The 23,502-nt window shown below is 40.9% G+C and overlaps 1 protein-coding gene across 1 annotated transcript; it reads left to right on the forward strand.

The window, feature by feature from the left end:
- Window positions 1-4,637: 4,637 nt before the first annotated feature.
- On the forward strand, window positions 4,638-23,488 carry LOC113023978 (hexokinase-1). Its single transcript, XM_026170502.1, has 21 exons — window positions 4,638-5,028; window positions 11,316-11,478; window positions 13,847-13,995; window positions 14,084-14,203; window positions 14,347-14,442; window positions 14,566-14,665; window positions 14,805-14,988; window positions 15,199-15,354; window positions 15,454-15,541; window positions 15,776-15,921; window positions 16,100-16,292; window positions 16,375-16,486; window positions 17,504-17,652; window positions 18,509-18,628; window positions 18,864-18,959; window positions 19,048-19,147; window positions 19,235-19,418; window positions 19,540-19,695; window positions 19,918-20,005; window positions 20,234-20,379; window positions 21,591-23,488. Exons 1-21 carry the CDS (start codon window positions 4,966-4,968, stop codon window positions 21,736-21,738), a joined length of 2,757 nt encoding a protein of 918 aa, XP_026026287.1. The 5' UTR covers window positions 4,638-4,965; the 3' UTR covers window positions 21,739-23,488.
- The last annotated feature ends 14 nt before the right edge of the window (window positions 23,489-23,502 follow it).

Genomic DNA, 23,502 nt, shown 5'->3' on the forward strand with positions numbered 1-23,502 from the left:
CGCCAAAATGCTTGCTCATAGGGGGTCATATGATTGTTGGGTTTTTCTCAGCGTCTTGAGGCGACTTTTGTTGTGATTTGGCGCTATATAAATAAAATTGAATTGAATTGAATTGAGATGTTTTTCATCATTTCATCAGGTTTGAGTAAAAATAACTTCATTTTTGTCTGAATTTAAAGGTAGAAAATCATTCAAGCTTTTATTTCCCCAAGACATGTCTGGGATTTAAATAACTGATTTCATAGATAAACATGTGTATGACTGATAAGAAGTTGTAGTTAAATACATTTTGTTCCTCTCTTTTACTTAAAGATTTATAGACACTCCTTAGAATGACTTTATATTGTGTAACAGTTGTGAACCTGATGATTTATATGTAAGTGTGTGTAGAAAATATGTAATATTCCGCAAAAGAAAAAGTATACACGGTCATATCGTGTAGACACAAATCTCATTACACACTGATATCATGGGCATCAGTCTTATTCTAACTAAAAGCAATTACCTGTGCAGCCAACTGTTACAAAATTGTGTGTGTGTGTGTGTGTGTGTGTGTGTGTGTGTGTGTGTGTGTGTGTGTGTGTGTGTGTGTGTGTGTGTGTTTGCTTGCTTGTGGGGGTTAGTCAGCAGTTTCTTAGTTTATTGATGGGGAGCAGGAGGAGGACTGGAATGCTGCTGACCACATTTCCTGACAATAAAAACAACCAATCCTCTGTTCAGTCACTGTACACTGATTCTCTGTCCTTGTGGTCACCCGGCTCTCTCTCTCTCTCTCTCTCTAACTGTCTCTGGCCATCTGTGCCATTTTAGTCATTCTCCTTGTCCCTTTTATCTGTCTGGCTGGAGCTTTGCCCAGTCTTTCTGTGTCTTTATCTGTATGTCTGCTCGGTGCATTAGCAGTCCAAGCAGTAACCTGAAGAACTCCAGTGATAGACCGCTGTTGAAAGTTAATTAATTAATTAATTTAAAAGAAAAAAGAAGTAAAGATGAAATTTCAGTCTATGGTCAACTTTAAAATTAGTTTCATTAGGCAAAACTTACAATTTGCGTTGTTGTTTGTTTACACATTTAATCTGAAGCTATTGATCTGATGATACTGCACTGGGTTAATGAGAGGTGCGGTGATCAGTGTGAGGCTAATCCATTCATGACAGATTAGATGATGCGTTGAAGATGAAGACAGGCAGGAAGACAGTAGCGGAGTGTAATAAGTGAAGAGAATAATGCACAGGAACAGTAAATAAAGACAGAGTGCGATAACCACTGCATGACTGATGAATGATGAGGGATTAAAGTAAGGGAGGAAAAATAGTGTGCTAACGGGAGTGAAATACTAGCTAATCTCTCAGGGATTAACATGTGAGAATGCTACCAGCTGAGGGCTACGTCATCCTCACACATACACACAATAATCCCACGCTGTCCTTGTATCAAGCTACTGTCTTCACAGTACAATTTCACAGGCTGCGACACGGCAGCTTTATGTGGCACTGAATGCAAGCGCAGATAGGCTCCTCAAAATATAGCTCCTGCATCCTACAACAGAGCAGAGACTGATAAAAAAGACTGCATCCTTTCTTTTCCTCTAACATTAGGCCTACTAACATTCTTGTCCTTTCTACCTTCCTTCATTGTTTGGCTCGTTCTGTCTCTATCTTTCATTTAAAAACACTCCATCCATCATTTCTCTGATGTTTTTCCTAAAGGGGCCTGTCTTAGGGAGCAAGGCGTCTTTGCTGTGTATTTTTTATTTTATCTTTTGATTGATGGCTCTGTGAATGTGTGTGTCTTTGTCTGCCCTACAAACAAACAATACAAGCTTTCACACACACTCAGAAATTTTCTCCAGTAGATGGGCAGAACTGAGCTATTGCAGCCTACAGTGGAGAGAGCACTGGTCTTATTCTGGATATTGTGTTGCAGTCATTAGTTTTGTGAGAAAATAGACCTTCAGTTTAGTTTCACAGCCCGACTAATTCTCTTCAAAGATACAATGAATCAACGTTTGAATCCCAGGCTTAAACCTCTGAGTGGAGTGGACAGTGGAAGAATTAGACGCCACAATGCATCAAAACATCAGTGTGATGAGAGCTGCTGGACACCAGCTCTGCTGCATCATGGGGAGCCTTTGTTGATTAAGGTAACTAACTTATTTATGGTAAACTGAAAGACCTCTGAGACTGAATAAAGAGGTGACAATGAATATTATTATTATTATTCAATTCAATTCAATTTTATTTATATAGCGCCAAATCACAACAACAGTCGCCTCAAGGCGATCAATCAATAATATTATTAAGAAGAAGAAGAAGAAGAATTTGTTATTAAGCTTCTGAAAATCTGTATCCATTTTTTCCATGTGAAGTACGTTGGAATGAAAATTTTCTGTATATAACTTTAACTTATAATTATCTGTATTATGACTGTATCTGAAAGGACTCCTTTATTTTAGTGCATAAAAATGTTATAATACTGTACACTGATCATTAGAAGTACATTTATATTTACAAATCACAAATCACAGTTTCATAATTGCACACTGGTTTCTCTAAACCTTCCTTGTTTGGTATGCATTCATTATCTGGTATAATTTGTGGTGCCTTGATGTGACCATTTTCTATAATGTTTACAATGCCAGACCTTATAACAGGCGGATTGTTACAGTGTTGTGATTTACAGTCTAAAGACTTAAATAACTGCAGTTAAACTTTTTGTTCTTTGTGTTAGTCAGAGGAAAATTTGATGTTTGACGTGGCAAGTTACTGGATAACGCACTGACCTTGGTGGTATTTTACTATATTTCATATTTGAGTGAAGTGCTTTATGAAACCTATATTTTAGGTTTCATATAGTTGGAGAAATGATCTCCAGCTCAGGTTTCTTCAAGGAAACCATATCATTGTCTAAAATATCAACAGTAAAGTTAACCAGACACTATCGTGCTCCAGTGTTCGTCAGTCTCACACAGAAAAATCCATTGTATTCGTGAGTCATGCATCCAATGCACATAAAGCGGTTTATTTTTTGTTTAAGCAGCGTGCCTCTCATGAGCATAACAAGTAAAGGCAGGCTTGCAGGCAGTGTGTCAAATATATAGTACCCCAGAGAATGAGGAATTCAAAAGCAATAGAGACAGATTGATGCAACAATTAAAAAAAAGACCACAACTGGACTCTGGAATGAATTAATAAACTTTTACAGGTGTCATGTGCTGTAAAAGGCTCAGAAAAGTTTTCCATTAACAGTACTGATACATATCTCTGTTGTCTTCAGCCTTTAAAAAGTAAAAATACAAAAAAAGATTTTTATTTTATTTTTCATGAAGTTGAACGCATGAAAAATAATTAAAAGAAGGTAGAATGAATTTAGAGCCAACTTATTAGATATACAAAATATAATAGTTCTGACCCTAGTCTATCAATGTCCTAAAAAGTGTCTAGAGGCAGCTGTTGTTGCTGCAGTGACAATGTCACATCTGTTTGAAAAGACAGTTTATGAAAGTAGCAGGCTGATGGACTGAATCTTGAGAAAGAAGGCCGAGTGAATGAATGGCCTTCATTCTACTTAAATTATGGTCAAGCAGGTGTAGTGCACAAAAGGAGCGGCAGGTGTGTGTCCTTCTGTTAAACAAAAACAAGCTGAAGCAGTACATCACACTTATCTGCATCACAAACATTCAGTTTATTGTCTAAATGCTCGGTCACGCAGAACAAATACCTTCACCCGTGGGGGAGGTGGGTCAGAAACCAGAAACCTCCATTGTCAGTAAGACAAAGACACTGTGGGACAGTAGACATGTCTTAACTGGAAGGAAGATAGCGTGGAAAAGGCAAAAAGACCATGTAACTTAAGATGAAATGGTACGAATAATAAATAAATGTCTATCCCAAAGATTAATGTGGGGAAAGTGCACTCACATTGCAGTAAATGTGTGAAATATGGCCCGAGGGGTAGCAGTGTAATAACCCCCACTCCTCAAAATCTCATTCAGATGATGAGCCTGTGCTGCTATACTTCACTATATTTCAAGTTGATGTAGATTTCAGGTTGGGGTTTGTTTTTTTGTTTGTTTTTGTTTTTGTTTTTTTTGTTGTTAATAATTTCAGCCTTTAGCCATTTTTGATTCAGTTATCTAATGTGTGTCCCTTAACTTAGTCAGTATGACCCTGAGGGGAAAAAATATTACCCATTCCTGCTGAGCAGTATCCCGTGCCCACAGGAAACACTTCGTAATGTCCTTAACTTCCTGGTATGTCCCTGAGTTTAGAGAACCAAAGAGCAATAAGTTTCCCTTGAATTTCCTCACAGCTAGCCGGCAGCAGTAACTAAAGTGGCACTTTACAGCAGTCTGAGTAATACCATAACTGTGTGGCTCATTGTCTTCCTGGCACAGACTAAACAGAATGAAACTTTACAACTTCCTTTTGACAGTAAAGCTCAAATCCTCACGTCTCTCCTCTTAATTACCCCCTCCCTCTTCTTCCTCCATCACTGGGTTTGCCTCCAAGGCATCAGCAGGCCCGACCAATAGCAGGCCAGAGGATGTAGCAATAGTTCTGTCTAGCCAATGAGCTTGCAGGCAGTGGGCGTGTCCTTTTCTGCGGCACTCCTGCTTCCCTCTCCCCCCCTGAGTGTCTCTCTCTCTCTGCCTCCCACAGCCAAACTTGCTGTATCATTCATGCTTCCTGGCTTCACTCACATGCACAGAGAAGGAAGAGTTAGAGTCTTAGCCACACATGAAGGAGCTCCGGCTATTTTAAACCACACTGGACTAGACTCGGGATATCTTTATACCTCTTGCAGATTATATTTACGAAACAGGGGCAGAGAAAAGTCTGAGTTAACTTTCTTATCTTTGGAGTTTTTTAAATCCATCTGCAGGTTAAGGCGTGTGAGAGACTGAGGAAGCGTTTGAGTGAGTCTGTATGAGTGTGTGAGAGAGACAGAGCGAGAACAAGCAGCAGAATGATTGCGGCTCAGCTACTAGCCTATTACTTCACTGAGCTCAAGGATGACCAGGTTAAAAAGGTGAGTGTTTACCTCTTTCCTCCCTTTTTGATTCTGTTTGTTTGTCTTAGATACACGAAGAAGACGAGCTTATAAAAGATGAGAGAAGCACATGTGTTGTAGAGGTCACCGGGTTTACTAGGTATCTCCATCATAAGTTTTTCCACCACACGGGTACATTTCTTCGAGGAAGTGAAAGAAAGCTTCATCCTGTCGCGAGAACAGACCGATTTCTCGGACCCGTGTCATTTTCACAGACACGCGTTTTAAAGGGAATGACCCCGGCCTAGTGAGACGTGACAAACTGCACAGGGAGGTGTGTGTGCGTAGTAAAATGTAGTCACAACATGAGTAAGGTTTTTGTCGTGATAGAAGATGTGAGGGGGCGTGGCAAAGAGCAAGAGAGGAAGTGAGCTGCAAGGATGAAAGGACGCATGAGCACAGGATGAATGGGTAGAAGTTACTTCAGGGGTCACAGAGTTTCTATTATATTCTTGTTTAAAAAATGCCCACACTTTAATTTACCTTCAGTGGAGCCCGAAGGGGTTCGGTACGGCCCGGCCGAGGAGGCGGAGGCCTTGAATAGGTTGAATTATTCATGGTGTGTTCATGTGTCCCTATTTAAAAGTGATGAGTGATGTGATGTACACTTCAGGAAACTTAAAGAAGTCTGTCTGATCATTAGGACCAGATTTAGTTGTCCTCAGAGAGGTGTGTGTGAGAGAGTGAGATCAAAAAGTTGATCTTTTCCAATCAGTTTCCAGCACCTCTTCATTGAATGCACCATAAAATCTGGTCGCCATAGTTACGAAACAGTAAAACTTAGTCAGAGGAGGTTAAATTACTACCAGGCCCACTGGTGTCACAGTTTTTAGTCTTTGTGTCTAAATTTAAAATTGCCGTTTCTCATCGTGTGCTTAAATTTCACACGGCACGGTGTCCATTTAAGGTCGCTTGTCGTGTCACACACAAGCTGCAGATTCAGCAACAAGTCTGTTATCACACTTCCTTCTTCCATTCTCACTTTCCCATTCTTATTCGAGCTAATCTTTGTGGTCTGTTCACACGGGGCCCTGTCGTCTCCAGCTGTGCCTGCTGTGCTGCACTAAAGTCAGAGCGCAGTCTGTAAAGGTAAAAGACATGAATCAGCAGCCAGGATCTGATGTAATACAACACATCTCCCTCCCTTTTTACTCCTGCTCTCTTCCTCTCCCTGCTTCCCTAAAATAGGCCAGCTTTGAACCATGTGACCACAGGTGGACAGCAGGAGGAGGCTTACACCCACACACGCATACACAGACAGGCACACAACGCCAGCTATTTTGGAGCTTTTATAAGAGCAGGGTTTGTGTAGCACTTTCTCTAGTTGTGAAATTGTCAAACATGCAGTTCAATATTTGAGCAGCTATAATTAAACGTGTACACACAATCTGATCAATAATGAGTTTCTAGATGACCTGTGGTTGCCAAAGAGACTCGATCAGCTGATTGTCTCTCCGGTCAACCCAATTCACCGCCGTGTCCTTGACCGTACGTTCCCGCTGCAGCTGGTAGGTCATCCAGAGTACATCGTGCGAGTACGTCTGTGTACACGGAGTTGAAAAAGGGAAGCTGCAGCAGGGGGCATTGTAGAGGATGGTATTTTTCCACATGGTGAGGATGCGTGTGCACAATTTCTTGTGTGCGCACACGTACACACAGTGGAGTCATGTTTTAATGCTTCCCTGAGCCACCTTGTGGTGAGGAGGAGAGCAAGGCATTGTTGAGAGAAGGAATGCAAACAAAAGGGAGAATGAGAAGGAGGGAGGGAGGGAAACAGCGGCAGAGAGTGTGACCTCTTCCTGAAACTTGCACCGAGCTCTGGGCGGAGGCACAGAAAGCTGTTTTAGAGGTGTGTTGAAGGGCCTTTACAAACTCTTGCCTCCTGTCTCCTCAAAAAGGGAAACTGTACAAATAAGAAAATGAAGTTGGTCGTGAAATCTAAACAGTCTTAGTCATCACACACACCTATTTTCTCTACAAACGGCAGCGGAGATATTTTTTATTTATGAGCAATATCGTATCAGATAGTGTCCTGATACGATGAAATGCTTAGACATGAATTTTTGCTGAGTCAGAGATGTTTTTTCTTTTCTTTGAAAGGAACTGTACAAGTAATATTTAGTCAGATTTTGGAGGGGATTTCATTTAGGTTAGTGTGAAGCAACTTTTTAATCCTCCTCCTTTGTAGCTGAGCATCAGGCAGGACAGCTGAGAACACATTGTTATTTAAGTAGAGGAGAGAATGCCCCCCTATTCACTTAGCTAATTGGGCACATTGTTTTAAACAAGGCAACAGAATAAAAACAGTCTCATGCAAGTATGTTAGCCAACAGCAAACATACACCAAGGGTAGGTGGCAGAGAGTTTGAAACCTCTGCCACCTATAAGCATTCATATGTTGAATGAATGCTTATGCAATTGTTGCTTTTACCGTTACAAAGTTCCTGCCAGCAGCAGTTAAAAACGAAATCTAGAAATCAGAACATGAGGAGATCCTCTGATGATAGGAGATGTTGAAGCAGCACTGCGGGCTAACTGGCTGGGCTGCCAGCAGTTGGAAGATTAAATAGCTCAGAGCTGCAAACCTGAATGGATCTATTTACATCAGCTGACAGTCAGTGCAGTGCACAAGAGCTGCACTAAATAAAGAAATGCTTTCATTTCTCCATTCACAAAAAGTAGACTCTAAATATCAGCTTACTGCAAGCTTTCTAATGGGTGAAAGATAACTTTAAGAAGACTCCCTCTATTGGCGAGCCTGCACTCTTTTGGCCTGTGCAGTTTTCATTATTAAAAAGTGCCACTTAGCCTTTCAGCAGTTATTCACGTTCTGAATATGATACTCAAGCGAAAATATTGGGTTAGATACTAAATAAACTGAAACAGACTGCGCAGACCACCTGAATCAGTACTGATCAGTAGAGTCTAGGACATGTGCAGTATACACACATGCATAGCGAAATGGATAAAAGATGAGCTGACTTCCAAAATTGGGTGAAAAGTTAAAGATTACACTTTTTCAAAACACTGTTGGCGAAATTAGGAACCGATTTCCATCACAATAACAAAAATGTCCTTAACCAAACGTTTGACCCCCACTGCATGGACTTTCTTATGGCCTTTTGTTGCAGCTAAAGTCTTTCATCTCTTGTTTGGGAGATTTTCCCGTGCTTCCTGATAAAGGCTTCTCGTTCTGTAAGATTTTGGGCCTGTCTTGTTATAGCTTGGAGGACTGTTCGAGCCCCACAAACCTTTAGGTTGTTCCTTTAGAGTGAGCCTGTTGTGAAATTTGAGGTACAGAAGCCATAAGCTTTTTAACTTTAGCTTATATTTGTCTTTTTAATCGATCTGTAATATGTAACTCCAGAAAACTGTAATAAAATTCATTATTCCATTTGTTGGAATAACATTTTTTGTTACTCCTCTACTCCTTGCTTAACAAAGAATTGCGTTTCGTTTGTAACCTGCAATTATTTAAATTTTGCTGGCTCAGGGGAGGCCAGGGCTGCAGAGTCAGACTATTTACAAGGCTCTGAAATATGATCCTCCTGTCCTTTCCTAAAGATGACTGTAAACAAGACATAACCCCAACAAGCTAGATGACAAGCGTGAAGCTGAAAAGAGGTCGAAAAGAATTCAAGATATTTAACTTCAAGCGTTATGGAGATCAGCCATGAAGAACAAAGACGTTTAAATAATATCAATATTTGTGTAATGCATGTAAACTGTATCAGTTCCATTTAGTTTAATTTAAAATCTCTAATCACTGTCTTATGAGTATGAAAAGCAGAATGGAAGACATGTTTGCATGCACGTGTAAATGTGTGTATGTGCACACTGTAAATGAAATAACAGATGTAGAGTAACAAAGGGAGGACGTTTGCAAGCAACAACATGTCACTGCTGTTAAACCATCCCCTCTAACTAAGGACTACATTTGGGTGTAAAATACAACCCAGCACAGGTGTGGACTTGTTTTTGGCTGTATCCAAAAAGTTTCCTGTGCCTGCATACTCTAACCCGAGTATGCAGTATATTCGGGTTAGAGGTTACATTTACTCAGCTGTGCCCTCCTGTCTGACAAGAGCTTGTGCACATAATGAGCCTTTATTCCACACACTCCACATTAGGCCCCATACAATGAATCCGTTAGACTACTTAACAGTTACTGCAGATAGGATGGTCACATACATGAGAATAGTACTATGGGTTGGAGATAAGCTTTTATATATTATTCATGAATGGCTGCAAGGTGAAACTAGCTGTTGGTCGCATCTACATAACAGTTGACTGACCATTTAAGCAGGTGAGAAAGACAAGTCTCTGCTGGTTGCACTGGATTTGTGCCTTAGTTTCACCACACATGTTTTCTGTGATATAAAATCCATGTCAGTGGCCAACAGTTTTTCCTGTTTCACAGCAGACTGCCATTGTCATGTCACAAGGGCCAGATTTATAAAGGAAGTACAGTTAACACCCCTAAAAGAGGATGTTGCGACATTCCTATGTGACAGATTTGACAATTTCTGATGCCTGTAAGCTGTCACATTTCCCTGGCTTCACATTACACTGTGACTTTTAATACTTACCAGCTACAGAAGCTTAGCTAACATTGTTGAGAGAGATCATTGCAAGATGTGACACTAGTGACGATACAAGAACAAACTGAAAGATGCGAGTTTTGTCCATGCCTGCAGTATTTTTGAGTAGTAATCACAGACTGTATAAAAGCCACCCATTGGTTCCCGAACTCCACACTTTATCGGCTGCCGTGATTAAGTTAACATTGGAAAGCTTGGACAGCAGGCTGTATAATCTATAATCACAATTGAAGTAATGCACATTCATACCATAGATACCTGCTATTTAGGGGTAAGTAACAGATGAATAAAATTTTACTTCTTGGGTGGTCTCCATATGTCCATGTCTCTTCTCTGGCAGGTAATTAACTCAATTAAAACAAATTAAAATGCTCTGGATTCCTTCAACACCACAAATAGAGGTCCAGATCAATGAGACCAGGCAAGCAGACTGACTAGCTCCCTTTGTCAGCACACCTCTCAGTCAAAGCAGCCGTGGCCCCAACTTTTATGACCCCATCTACAATTCTTTAATTAGTTTTTCCTCCTTTGAAGCCTACTAGCGTTAATTAACCCTTTTCCTTTTTTTCTGGACTGAGTGGTTTTGCCATATTTTAGTCCTGCTTCCACAACAAAATGACTGAGTGTGTATCAGAAATTAGTGAGGATGATCTCTGCCTATGCAGCTTATTAGGAAAAACCGAGAAGAACCTATTCTGATGGTCGTCAAACCAAGTCTTTAACCACATCTTTATATAATACCCATGGGGCAACATGTTGTTCATTATGTGCCATGTCTGTGTGACCATTAGGCATAACATCCAGCCTACTGTCGACTGAGGTCAAATGATTGGGACTTTTACCCACAATTGAGAATATATTCTGTTTTTGGTTTCTGAAACCACAAAAGCATCTCTTTGCTTCATCACAGTGTGTGATGTAACACTGGATTTCAGCAGATTGTTTAACGTGCTGTTCCTGAAGGGTCAGACAGTTCAGCCTTTGCACAGTTGCTAAAGTGGGAAGTTTCAATAGGGAGACTTTAGAATTTCAAGACTTGATGGTTTAAGGCAATTTAAGACAACTGGCTCTTTTTCCTGGTAAGAATAATGTCTGACTGAATTCTCGGCATACCTCCTACTTTGCCTTATCACTGTCATTCGAGCAATAAAACCACAACCCTACCCTGCTGTGCAGTGTTGCCTTTTGCTAGGACTGAGTGACACACAGTGGACTTCCTTGTTTCACTGTGTCACCAAGGTGACCCTGTGCACACATTGCGATGACTCCGATCTGAGAAATTGATCTGATTATTTTGGAATAAAGCTATATAAGAAATCTTCATTACTGGTATATTATCCAGCTACAGGTTATCTAACATTTTATGATATCGAAGCAGGTTATCTTTATGCATGAGTCCAATCATTATGAGATAGGGAGTCATATTTACGATATCCTCATGCTTGGTCATTGTCACTGTGTGTGTGTGTGTGTGTGTGTGTGTGTGTGTGTGTGTGTGTGTGTGTGTGTGTGTGTGTGTGTGTGTGTGTGTGTGTGTGTGTGTGTGTGTGTGTGTGTGTGTGTGTGTGTGTGTGTCAGTTAGAAGTGTATTTATTGCAGACAGATGCTTAATAGTTTAGATGGAAATAATTTCTATTTTTTGTTTGTCGTTATTTTTACTCTTAGATCGATAAGTACCTGTACTCCATGCGTTTTTCTGATGAGACGTTACTGGACATCACGCAGCGATTTCGCAAGGAGCTGGTCACAGGACTGGGTCGGGATACTAACACCACTGCTACACTGAAGATGCTGCCAACATTTGTACGCTCAATCCCCGATGGATCAGGTTAGTCCATCTAAACCTGCTTTTATATCACTGTATCAGGGAACAGAAGCCAGTCTCCACAGGCAGTAAAGGCTTGGTAAAGTCCATGAGGTCATTTATATTTAGATCATATTTCTTCATGTTTGGTGTGTGAAAGTGTAGAAAAGCTTTACAGCTCAGAAACAGGAACACTGACCTTAGAGTTGCAGATCCAGGAATATCCTTTTATTATGCAGGTCAGTAAAATTCAGAGAAAACCTTAATGGGACAGTGTTTTGTAGAGAGTGTGTTATGCAGGAGCAAGGTGACAGACGGTCCCTTATCTTTTACTTGCTGTACTTCTGGGAGCATCGGTCCAACGAAGACTGACTTTTGTTACTTATGCACAGTCATCATCATTAACAGCAAAGCTCTTTGAATGAACACAACATTTCTGCCTTGCAACAAGTCTACTTTAGTTTACAGTGTAAGAGCTGTGAGCCCTGACACACATTACACACACAAATCAGAGATTAGCACTAATCCTGCTGCCATTGTTGGAGAAGACATCACTGTGAAAGCTGGTCCTAAACTTACAGAAATGCACATGGAGTCAATTAGAGTTATATAACAAATTCAAGGAAATTAGTTACTGTTGCAGTTGCAGACGAGGTGTAATAGCTCAGCCAGTGTTGCTTTGTAGCACAGTTTTTTACTTATTTTAATTCACAAATAAATAATTTGTGAACAGGAATTTTACTCCCTGATTTTTAAAGAGAGACAGCTTGATGTGTGGTGATTTAAAGTGAACAGATTTTTACAGCACTTGTCTATTCAGGGTTGTGGGGGGTTTGAAGCCTATCCCAGGTGTCACAGGGTGAAAGTGCAGGTACTCCCTAGGTCACCAGTCTGTTTGGGGGCTGTTTCATCACCTGCTTTTTTTAAAAATATGCGCAGATATCACTGAACAGCTGTGGGGGAAAATGGGTACATGTAGTGGAAGATATTCGATGTTTGTTGTTTTTGTTGTTGTTTTTTTTAAATCAGGTCCAACAAAATCAGATTGCCCCAGTTGTGTTAATTAAAGGGTACGCCAAATGGGTCTGTTATTATCAACAGTGTCTCAGTCATGTAAGATAAAGAATAAAAAAAATTGTAGCTGTGTAGTTGAGCTCAAAATAAAAGCCAAGTTAAAAAATGCAGCCAGTTTTTGCAAGCTTCGTGTACTTTTAACGCTCCACATGATCTCTCTATATGTACTGTAAAAACAAAAAATTATTTTCCAAGAAGGATGTCGGCCGAGAACTCAATGGCTTCACTGCAGGAGTGACCCCATCGCAAAATTGTCCCTGGTTTGTACTTTCTAGAGTTACAGCTTGATTTGTTTGGACTGACTTGCTGCTCAGTAAGCGTTAGGAAGTGAACAGACCTTATGTGATGAATCTGAGATTACTGCCAGTTTTATCAAAGGTCAGTATGCTTTAAATTCAAATGAGCCATGATGACGCAGCCCGGTTTATCTAACTCTACTGTTTATCTAGTCAGAAAGCTATAAAGAAATTAAGTTCCTCGTTGAGATACACTAAATAAACTACTGTACCATTATTCAGCTAAATATACACATAGGACTTAAAGGGATATCGGTGGTGAGATTAAGTAGTACTTTTTCACAGCCCATCAACAGCCTATTGACCTCTCACAAGCTTTTATTATGCAGGGTATTGTCAGGAGTTAGGATTTCACCAGCCGTATAATTGTTTCATTTACCTATGAAGCACCATTTCTGATAAGCTGTTGACCTTGTGAATATATGTCCTTGATCATAATGCCCCTGGTGGTGGTAATCATTAACCAATGAATATACAGGAAGCCACAGCAGGACAGACAGAGCAAAGTAAACCTGAGCTATTCATACACATGAACAAACATAGGCTCACAAGAAACAGTAGGAGTTTATAGATGGGAGCTTTTAAGCAAACATTAATCTTATAATCTGATTCTTTACCTCATCTTCCTTATAGGCCACTCTCACTGTATTTGTTTAAGCTTACAGATATTAGACATGCAGATGAGGCAGTGACATTGGACACATTCAATGCTTTCTGTAGGTAGAAGTCTCAAACACTAATGCTCATGTGTTGCCCCTTTCAGTGAATAAAATATTCCTGAAATGCTCTGACTCGCTTTTTAGTGTTACAAGTGAGTTTTTCCTTTCCCACATGGCAAAGTGTTCGCTCTAGGAGGTCACTCGATTGTTGTTTTCTACAGTACTGCTGGATCTTTACCTCACAGACTGTTGTTGTGAATTGATGTTCTGTAAATGAACCTGAACTGTACTGATGTTTTTTTCGCTCTTCCCCTCTCCCACTTTTGGTCTCTCCCTGTATTCCAACTCTTTCCATCGCAACAGAGAAAGGAGACTTCATTGCACTCGATTTGGGAGGCAGCAACTTCAGAATCCTCCGCGTCAAAGTGAGCCATGAGAAGAAACAGACTGTGCAGATGGAGAGTGAAATCTACGACACGCCCGAGGATATTATTCACGGCACTGGAGCGAGAGTAGGTTTACAGAGAAATATACACATGTAAACAGCTTATTCTGAGCTCCACATGAGATAACTTCCCTCTCTTTCCACCTCCATTCCAGCTGTTTGACCATGTGGCAGAGTGTCTTGGTAACTTCATGGAAAAACACAACATCAAAGACAAGAAACTTCCAGTTGGTTTCACCTTCTCCTTCCCCTGCCAGCAGACCAAACTGGATGAGGTAAACTAAGCAGTCAACAAACTTCCCTCCACCCTTTTCCCGTAACAAGTCGTCACAGTTTGCAGACTCAGCCAAGAAAATAAACACTCAACAGAGACTTGAATCTCTTACTTTTTCCTCTGGCTTTCTTTGGTTGTCTCCAGGGCTTTCTGATAACATGGACTAAGCGTTTCAAGGCCAGTGGAGTGGAGGGGATGGATGTTGTCCAGCTGCTTAACAAAGCCATCAAGAAACGAGGGGTGAGTGTCTGCTGTCATCTCCCTTGGTACCACACTTTAGTTAATGTCATTAAACTGGGATATAGTTTAACAAAAATGGTGCTAAAAGGCTCTCTTATGTATTTTGGCTTTTAAATATTTCAGGACTATGAGGCTGACATTATGGCAGTCGTAAATGACACTGTGGGAACAATGATGACCTGCGGCTTTGATGACCAGCGCTGTGAAGTCGGCATTATTATCGGTATTGCAGATTTACTGTCCATAAAAATAAAGAAGCAAAATAAAAATTAGATGCTTATATGGGAAAAATTGAAGACAAATGGATAATTGTAGCCAGTCTGTGTAAAATCGATGTAACTGTAGGCGTATTTGTGCTTTAGGTACAGGTACTAATGCATGCTACATGGAGGAGCTGCGTCACATTGACCTGGTGGAGGGAGACGAGGGCAGGATGTGCGTGAACACTGAGTGGGGAGCCTTCGGGGACGACGGCAGGCTGGAAGACATCAGGACTGAGTTTGACAGGGAGATAGACAGAGGCTCTCTCAACCCAGGCAGCCAGCTGTAAGTCAAACCAAAAGTATCACACCTTTCCTCACATCATAAAATTAATACTTAAACTGCTCCCAGTTAATTTACCAGAAAACCATGAGAAACCTGTAAACATCCTTTCAGCTGCTACAAACACAACTACCGGCAGCTGTGAAAGAGCAGCTATAGTGAGTAGTGATGCATTTCTGAACCTCAAGCTGAAATGTCTTTTCTGTGCATTAGATTTGAGAAGATGGTCAGTGGGATGTACATGGGGGAGCTGGTTCGCCTCATCCTGGTGAAGATGGCCAGAGAAGGCTTGCTGTTTGAGGGAAGGATCACCCCCGAGCTGCTCACTAAAGGAAAGATCGAGACCAAGCACGTCTCAGCCATAGAGAAGTGAGTCACACCACAGTCTTAAACCGAGTAGACAAAAAAATTGAATGATTTTTAAATGAAATTGTAAACTTTTTTTTTATATTTATCTCTTTTGTTTAGGAGCAAGGAAGGGTTGATCAAGGCGAGAGAGATTTTGAACAAACTGGGTTTGGAGCCATCAGCGGACGACTGCATTGCTGTGCAGCATGTGTGTATTGTTACTGAGAAAACACTTCAGTTATTTATTTATTTCTTTTTGGTTTCAGAGAGGGAACTTAAATCAGGAAAATCATATAAGATGAAATTGTATAGTTAAGTAGTTGATTTGTAACTTTTAGTCTGTTTAAAATATTAAGATCCATGGAACAAATGAAATCAAATATTTAAGACGTTTCTTAATAATTTGGATGGTCTTGATGCATTTTTGCTTGTCTTCCCTCAGGTTTGTGCCATTGTGTCTTTCCGCTCCGCCAGCCTTGTAGCTGCTACTCTGGCCGGCATCCTGATGAGGCTGAAGGAGAACAAAGGAGCGTCACGTCTCCGAACCACTGTAGGCATCGATGGGTCTCTCTACAAGATGCACCCACAGTAAGTGATAAGTTTAAAGACGAACCGTTTAGATTAGTGTTTACTTAAATGCTCTCTCGCTCTTTAGTTTTGTACTAGAATTGCCGTCCGGCATTTGGGAGTTAAATGTGTACCTATCGTCTTACTTTGATCTTAAGTAAAATGTGCATAGTTAAGCAGAATCTCATATGCATTTCAGATATGCCCGTCGTCTTCACAAGACAGTCAGACGTTTGGTCCCGGACTGCGATGTTCGATTCCTCCTCTCGGAGAGCGGCAGTGGAAAGGGTGCTGCCATGGTGACCGCTGTGGCCTACAGACTCGCTGAACAATCGCGACAAATCGCCCAAATACTGTCCGAGTTTTCCCTGACGACTGAACAGCTGCTGGAGGTGAGAAAAGATGCTGCAGTGTTTGTTCTGCCAATTTGCGTTTCACAATATTTAGACTCTGACAATAAAATATTAATTTTAGGTGAAGCAGAGAATGAAGATAGAGATCCAAAATGGCCTTTCTAAAAGCACACAGGACATTGCCACAGTCAAAATGCTGCCAACCTTTGTGCAAAGCACTCCTGACGGCACAGGTAATACACTTCTAACTGACACACACACACACACACACACACACACACACACACACACACACACACACACACACACACACACACTTCAGCATATGAAAATATCCAACTAGATAGTCAAAGGAGCTTGCAAAGAAAAGCGTCTGGACTTCTTTAAGTTGCTAGAAGACATAGATGGACATAGTGGACATAGATGTCATAGATGTCAACCAGTATGACATAGATGGACATAGAGATAGCTCACAGTGGACATAGATGTCCACTGTGAGCGACCATCTTTGAACAGTGGCGGGGGTTTACGACACCAACTGTCTGCCATCTATAATCCAGTTCTGAGATCCCTTCCCAGACGCCTTAACGCCCACTCACATCCTGGGCCATCTGACCTCAGGAAATCGCATGATAAGGTGGGGCCAGGTTTCACAATGAGCTCACCCGAAACCCTGGCTGATTGGGACCCACACCCATTTTCACACCTTGGCTCATGTGATTAGAGGACCGTCAGGGGGTCCTTTTGTCCCTCTTTGGGGGGAAACTCCCACAGGGTTTAAATCTGGGACTCTCCACCATTTGACCTTTGAACTGAAGAAGCTTCTAGGATGAGAAGCAACTTAAAGAAGTCCAGACGCTTTTCTTTGCAAGCTCCTTTGACTACGATGACCTGGATGACTGAGAACCTTCACGGTCAAACTAGATAGTTTGACCGCAGATCTGTTCGGGAAGAAGGAACCGTTGGCTTCACTACTTCACACCTTTTCTTTCTGCAACTCTTGCAGCTTTAACAAAAAAAAGATGTTTTTCTTAATAGAACAGCTTCAGCTCTGTACATACACAGCAACACACATGTACCCACATAACTGTATGAATATTATGGAAAACCTATGGCCATAAGATAAAAGATTAGTCTGTTTATTCTGTTTTTCAAGCTTACATTGCCTATTAAGTCTTTTCCTAATATGTTTGAATGTTTTGACCGCTGATCATTTATCTTTCTCTTGTTTTGTTTATCTGTGTGTCCAGAACATGGTGATTTCCTGGCTTTAGATTTAGGAGGAACCAACTTCAGAGTTCTGTTGGTTAAAATTCGCTCTGGGAAGAGGAGATCAGTGGAGATGCACAACAAAATCTACGCTATTCCTCTCGAAGTGATGCAGGGCACAGGGGAGGAGGTGAGATAAACAGCCTGTAATCTAGAGTTAACGGTGTAAAATTATACCGGCAGGTAACTGCGACGAAAGGAGGACTGGTGAATATCTCCCCGTTAAATAGAGGGTAAAGATTAGGATGGTAGATGGGGGATGTGAGGCTTGTTGGTTTAAGAGATAAGTAAATAGGATAGAAGCTGGGAGGAGGGTCAAAAGTTTAGGGACAGACAATTAGAGAGGGACAATTAGAAAAGTTGACTGGCTTAGATTGGCATCGAGTTGACAATCTCTAAAACAGAGAACTTTAAACTTAACCCTTAAGCACCAGCTTAAGCTTATCCAGTCACCTTTGACTTCTTTAGTCTCACTCCTCTGGAAACAGGACAGGAGAGTGATATTTAACAGATGCTCTTTACAATAGGATAATTTTAACACCTTTACAGCCTGTGTTATGTATTTTAGCATTATCACATGTTTCTCAGTAATTCTCAGAGGTCCCATTATTCAAAGCAAGTGGCCATTAATGAATCAGATTTGCCACGCAGATCATTTTAAATGTCTTTGAAATCATCTGTGTCCTAATATAACAATGCATTTCACACACAATGCATCAGATTAGTGCATGGGCAAAAAAATAATACATTTAACCACAACACTCTAAACTGCATCATTCTTGAATTCCTCTAATTGAAATTATGCAGCGTTTTGGATGTTAAGCCACTAGTAAGTATCACAGTACATGCAGAGAGAGACTTTCCTCTGGTTTCTGTGATGAGGAGCAAATACGGTCTTATGGCGTAAAGTGCTTTGAGTCATCATTAAGACTAGTGATGTACTTTACAAATGCAATTTTTAATGTGTCACTTTTTTATTTTTCCAGTTGTTCGATCACATCGTGCACTGTATCAGTGACTTCCTGGACTACATGGGGATGAAGAATGCCCGTCTTCCTCTGGGCTTCACCTTCTCCTTCCCCTGCCGACAGACCAGCCTGGACGCTGTGAGTAATACTCCTGCTTCTTCGTCTTTTATGTACAGCCCTGTACTTTCTTCTATACTCTGAGAGTCTTAAACTGGCTGTATTGCAAACTAAAGCTGTGATTTATGCATAACTTGTCCACCGTTAAGCAACATCAAGAGGGGAAAAAAAGCCAAATAACATTTCATGAACTGATGCCTGAGCCATCCATGAAGTTGTCACATGATAAACTAAACTTGTGTGCGTCTGTGTACAGGGCATCTTGGTGACATGGACCAAAGGCTTCAAGGCGACAGACTGCGAAGGGGAAGATGTGGTGGGACTGTTGAGGGACGCCATTAGGAGGAGAGAGGTATGAGGATATGAGGAGCAGCATCACTCAGTACAACATGGAATCATGGTGTTTTTGTGGCACGTCATATTGTTTGTCTGGTCTGCAGGAATTTGATCTGGACGTGGTTGCTGTAGTGAATGATACAGTGGGAACCATGATGACCTGTGCCTATGAAGAACCCACCTGTGAAGTTGGTCTTATCGCCGGTTAGTTCACCTTAAAGTAACACTTGTTTTTATAAAATATTCAGCTTTTTTGTGCTATATCTATATAATGCGTCTCTCTGATTACAGGTACTGGCAGTAATGCGTGTTACATGGAAGAGATGAAGAACGTTGAGATGATTGAGGGCGATGAGGGTCAGATGTGTGTCAACATGGAGTGGGGAGCTTTTGGAGACAACGGATGCCTGGACGACATCAGGACAGAGTACGACCGTTCTGTGGACGACTTCTCCCTAAACCCGGGGAAACAAAGGTGCCTCATACACACCATCCCATGCTTGAAAAGATACAGGGCATTCATTCCTATCTTTGAGGTGCATGTAAATACCGTATATTTATGTTTCCTTTGTCTTTGCTTGAATTCTGCATTTTAGATATGAGAAAATGATCAGCGGCATGTACCTCGGTGAAATCGTGCGGAACATCCTCATCGACATGACCAAAAAAGGATTCCTGTTCAGAGGACAGATTTCTGAAACACTAAAGACCAGAAGCATCTTTGAAACAAAGTTCCTGTCACAGATAGAAAGGTAAACAATGAACGCTATCTTTGTTTGCGTCTAATAAGAGTGTCAGTTCACCCTTTCCACGAGATAAGAAGTCATCTGGACAGGAGATTATACTCCATTAGCACCGCTTGCTATCGTACCACTGATTGTGTTGTCTATTTAATGATAAGATATTGCTCCTGTCTCCTTACTAAAGTTTCATTTGTCATCTTTTAATGACTTTCTGTATGTGTCTTTGTACAGTGACAGATTGGCTTTGCTGCAGGTGCGATCAATCCTGCAACACTTGGGCCTGGACAGCACCTGTGATGACAGTATCATAGTCAAAGAGGTAAAGAAGAGTTAGTTAGTTAGTAATCAAAGTCTTAGACTTGCATTTGGACACTGAGAGAGAACCATAATACTATCTTGTTAGCCTTATTTTATGAAAGACTATGTGACACAGGAGTAGGAGAGAAACTGAAACTTAGGCTGTATTTGTTCTCAGTTTGACTGATATGTACTGTACTTGTGTGGCTCAAAAAGCTGTTGCAATAATGATAAATGTCTTCTTTGTTAGGTTTGTGGAACAGTGTCACGTCGTGCAGCTCAGCTATGTGGCGCAGGAATGGCGGCAGTGGTCGATAAGATTAGAGAGAACCGTGGACTGGACCATTTGGACATCACCGTAGGGGTAGACGGGACCCTGTACAAATTACATCCACAGTAAGTTTAATCCATTAATTTATTTATTATTTCATATGTTAAAAATAATTCACTGGCAACTGAAGTGAAGAGGAATATGATGACCTCATAAGCTGCTGTGTTATGTCACCATTTTCACAAAAAAGTATCTTTGTAGTTACAATAATTACGCAGCAGACAGACAAATAGAAATGATAGTAGGCTCATCGAGTTAAGAAGAGCACCAGGCTGCTAACAGAAAGGATCATTCTTTGCTACTTTTTAAAAGGTTTTGTGAAAGTATTTTTTTTCTTAGTCATGGTGATAAATTTATTTGGAAGTAAGCTAAATGAGCTAAAAGTAAGCATTTGACATTAAATAGCAGTCGCAAGATAGCCAATGCAAAAATCCTTTATGATAAATGGATGATCCCGAAGTGTCAAAGTAGCATATTAACTAAAGCGTACACATAGCACAGAGAGTCTTGTGTCAAGTTGAGTCTTGCTTCAGTCCTGTTATAACTGCATATGAGATTCACTGCACAATGCAAGAGAAAAACCTCAGGTTAAGTAAATATTCTCTGCCCGTTTGTTCTTATGTCCAGTGTCACCACAAGAGCACTGCTTAGGAGACATAGTCATTAATAGGTCATTGGTTTGGACATGTTTTCGAACGAACGAATCAGTGGCAAGTTGATTTATTGTGCCTTAACCCTTGAGCTGACACGTAAGCTTTCCTTTATTTATAAGATGGTGGTGCAGATCCGATTTTAAACTGTCATTAACTCTCCAAATCCCGTGTGGAAAGTCTGTGTGATGGCTGATTGCATTGTTTTGTGAAACCAGTCCAGATAATACTCCTGTGAATTCAAAGCTAGCAAGTAGCTATCTCCTGCACACCCCGAAACATCTCCACTGTGGTACTGCAGCTGATAGAAATGAGCTCCTGCTGTGTGCTAAAGCTGAGGAAGCAAAACTGCAGGCAGTGTCCGTATCTGATTCTCTGATTTCTTTTTTGGATGTGTGAAAACAACTTTTATTTTATGCTAAGCTATGCAGAAAAGCCTGTTTCCCAGTTAGATAGTAGTGGCCTGGTTGTCTTTGTTTTGTTTTTGAACATGATTCATTTTGGCGAGGAGATGGTAAACCATACCTTCGCTCCCTCTTGTGTCACTTTCACACCCATTAACCGTATCATCAGACTGGCTCTTTTTGCTTTTCTGTCTAACGTGTACATCCTCTGTCTCTGTGTAGCTTCTCCCTGATCATGCACCAGACGGTTAAAGAACTGGCTCCAAACTGTAATGTCAAGTTCTTGCTGTCAGAGGATGGAAGTGGAAAAGGAGCTGCACTCATCACAGCCGTGGGCTGCCGGATAAGACAGGAGCTGAACAGCAAATAGAACATTTTCTACATCTCACTGTTATCTCATCCCCTCTCCTGCCCCAGTTCTCAACCATTGTCTCCTTTCCTCCTAAATCAAACAAGACCAGTCGACATATCACGCTCCGGTAGCTGCTTTAGTCCGTCTACGTGAGGCAGAGAAAAGGAGAGGTTTTCTCTCTGTTGTGGTTAGATTTATTAACAGCACCCAGTCTCTTAAGGATATTGCAAGTTTGCAATTTCTGTGGATAAAACACGCACAAGTAGCCCTTTGTCTTCTTTTTTTTTTAATGCAGGACAGTCGCATGCCTGTAAACCCCCTTTGTCTCCATCTGGAGGAATTCTCTGGTAACTGCATTCTGTTATAAGTTGCAGGTCAGCACACCAGTTGCAGAGAAACATCGCAGATTGACTTTTAACTTGTTCAGTAGAAACAAAAACATAAAAACGCTCTTTTAGACCAAAGTCTGTGTGTCTGCTGTAGATTACGCGCGTATGTACAGGAAAGCATGAAAGGGATGCGATATATAAATGTGTACTGAGATGAAAGGGAAACTTTTTTTTTCTTCTTTTCTTTTCTTTATTTTATTTTATTGCTTTTTTTTGGTATTTGATATCTTACCCACATATAAAACAATGTTATAAATACATTGTTGTTATTTATTGTATTTTTATATATCGGGAGATGTTGAAGAAAAATGTTACTGTTGCAAAATATGATGCACACATAGGAAGCCAGCGAAGAAGTTCCCTCACATGGTACCTGTCCTGTATTTATGTGCTCAAGCATGACAGAAGAGGGACTTCTGCAGTGGCAGATTTAGAGAACCAAGTGGTGCTCAAAGTCAACGCCCACACGTCTTTTAGCATTTAAAGTTCATTCCATCCTGTTCTTTGTTCTGTTTATGTTTCCTAAAAACATTTCTCCTCTGGTCCTCTCCGGCCCACCTGCAGTTGCTCCCTGCTCCACGGTTTGAGAACCACTGGTCTTATCTCAGAGAGCAGTATCTTTTTATTGTCTGTAGTGTAAACTATGTGTCCTGTTGTTGGTACCGGTCACAGCTGCTGTTAGTGTGTTCATTTCTTAAGAAGTCCTGGCTAACCTCATCACCATGATGATACCTTAACAGCTATTTAATTATGAAACAGAAATGTGGTGCTAACACGGATGCCAGGGGAATAACAACAGCAGCCATAGTGTGTATAAACTCACATGAACATTACAGAACTTTTAAAAGAGTTTTAACATGTTGGCCAATAATAAAAGCACGTATTCTACTCGCCCCTTTAATATCACCATGTGCTCCTAAAAGCTCAGGAGGATGTCTAAGGCAACTACTGTCAGGCTCATTCATGTAGCATAACTTATGCAAATTGATATTTATTTTCATTGTGTTAAAAGCAAAAGGGAAAAAAAAGTCTCAAAGTTACGACGGCTTAGATTCATTATGAAGCAATTAAAGAGCACAAGAAGAAAATATTCTATTGTTAGATCAGTGGTGCCCGTGGAGGACGGGATATGGTTGAGATGCCACCTTTTTAAATATTCAAATGAATACCAGCTGAGCTAAAAGAATGTCCTTTCCTACCTTTTAGTCATATTGTATGATTAAAGAAGTCAGGTAGCTCCTTTACTCTGCCTTCAGATTGACCCCAGAATGTCCAGTCGCACACAAACGCTTGAATCTGTGTGATTCTGCTAACAAAGGATGTATCTGTCCCACATCGCCAATCAGTCACTTAATAAAGTCAAACCTGTGTAAACATGATGTCGTGGTTGGTT

The sequence above is a fragment of the Astatotilapia calliptera genome, chromosome 1 (genome assembly GCF_900246225.1).
Source record: "Astatotilapia calliptera chromosome 1, fAstCal1.2, whole genome shotgun sequence".
NCBI classification, from domain to species: domain Eukaryota; kingdom Metazoa; phylum Chordata; class Actinopteri; order Cichliformes; family Cichlidae; genus Astatotilapia; species Astatotilapia calliptera.

Coding starts and splice junctions, on each gene's coding strand:
- LOC113023978 (XM_026170502.1), top strand. CDS start 4,966: ATGATTGCGGCTCAGCTACTAGCCTATTACTTCACTGAGCTCAAGGAT. Junction 5,029..11,315: donor AGGATGACCAGGTTAAAAAG/GTGAGTGTTTAC, acceptor TTTTACTCTTAG/ATCGATAAGTACCTGTACTC. Junction 16,293..16,374: donor CGACTGAACAGCTGCTGGAG/GTGAGAAAAGAT, acceptor TATTAATTTTAG/GTGAAGCAGAGAATGAAGAT.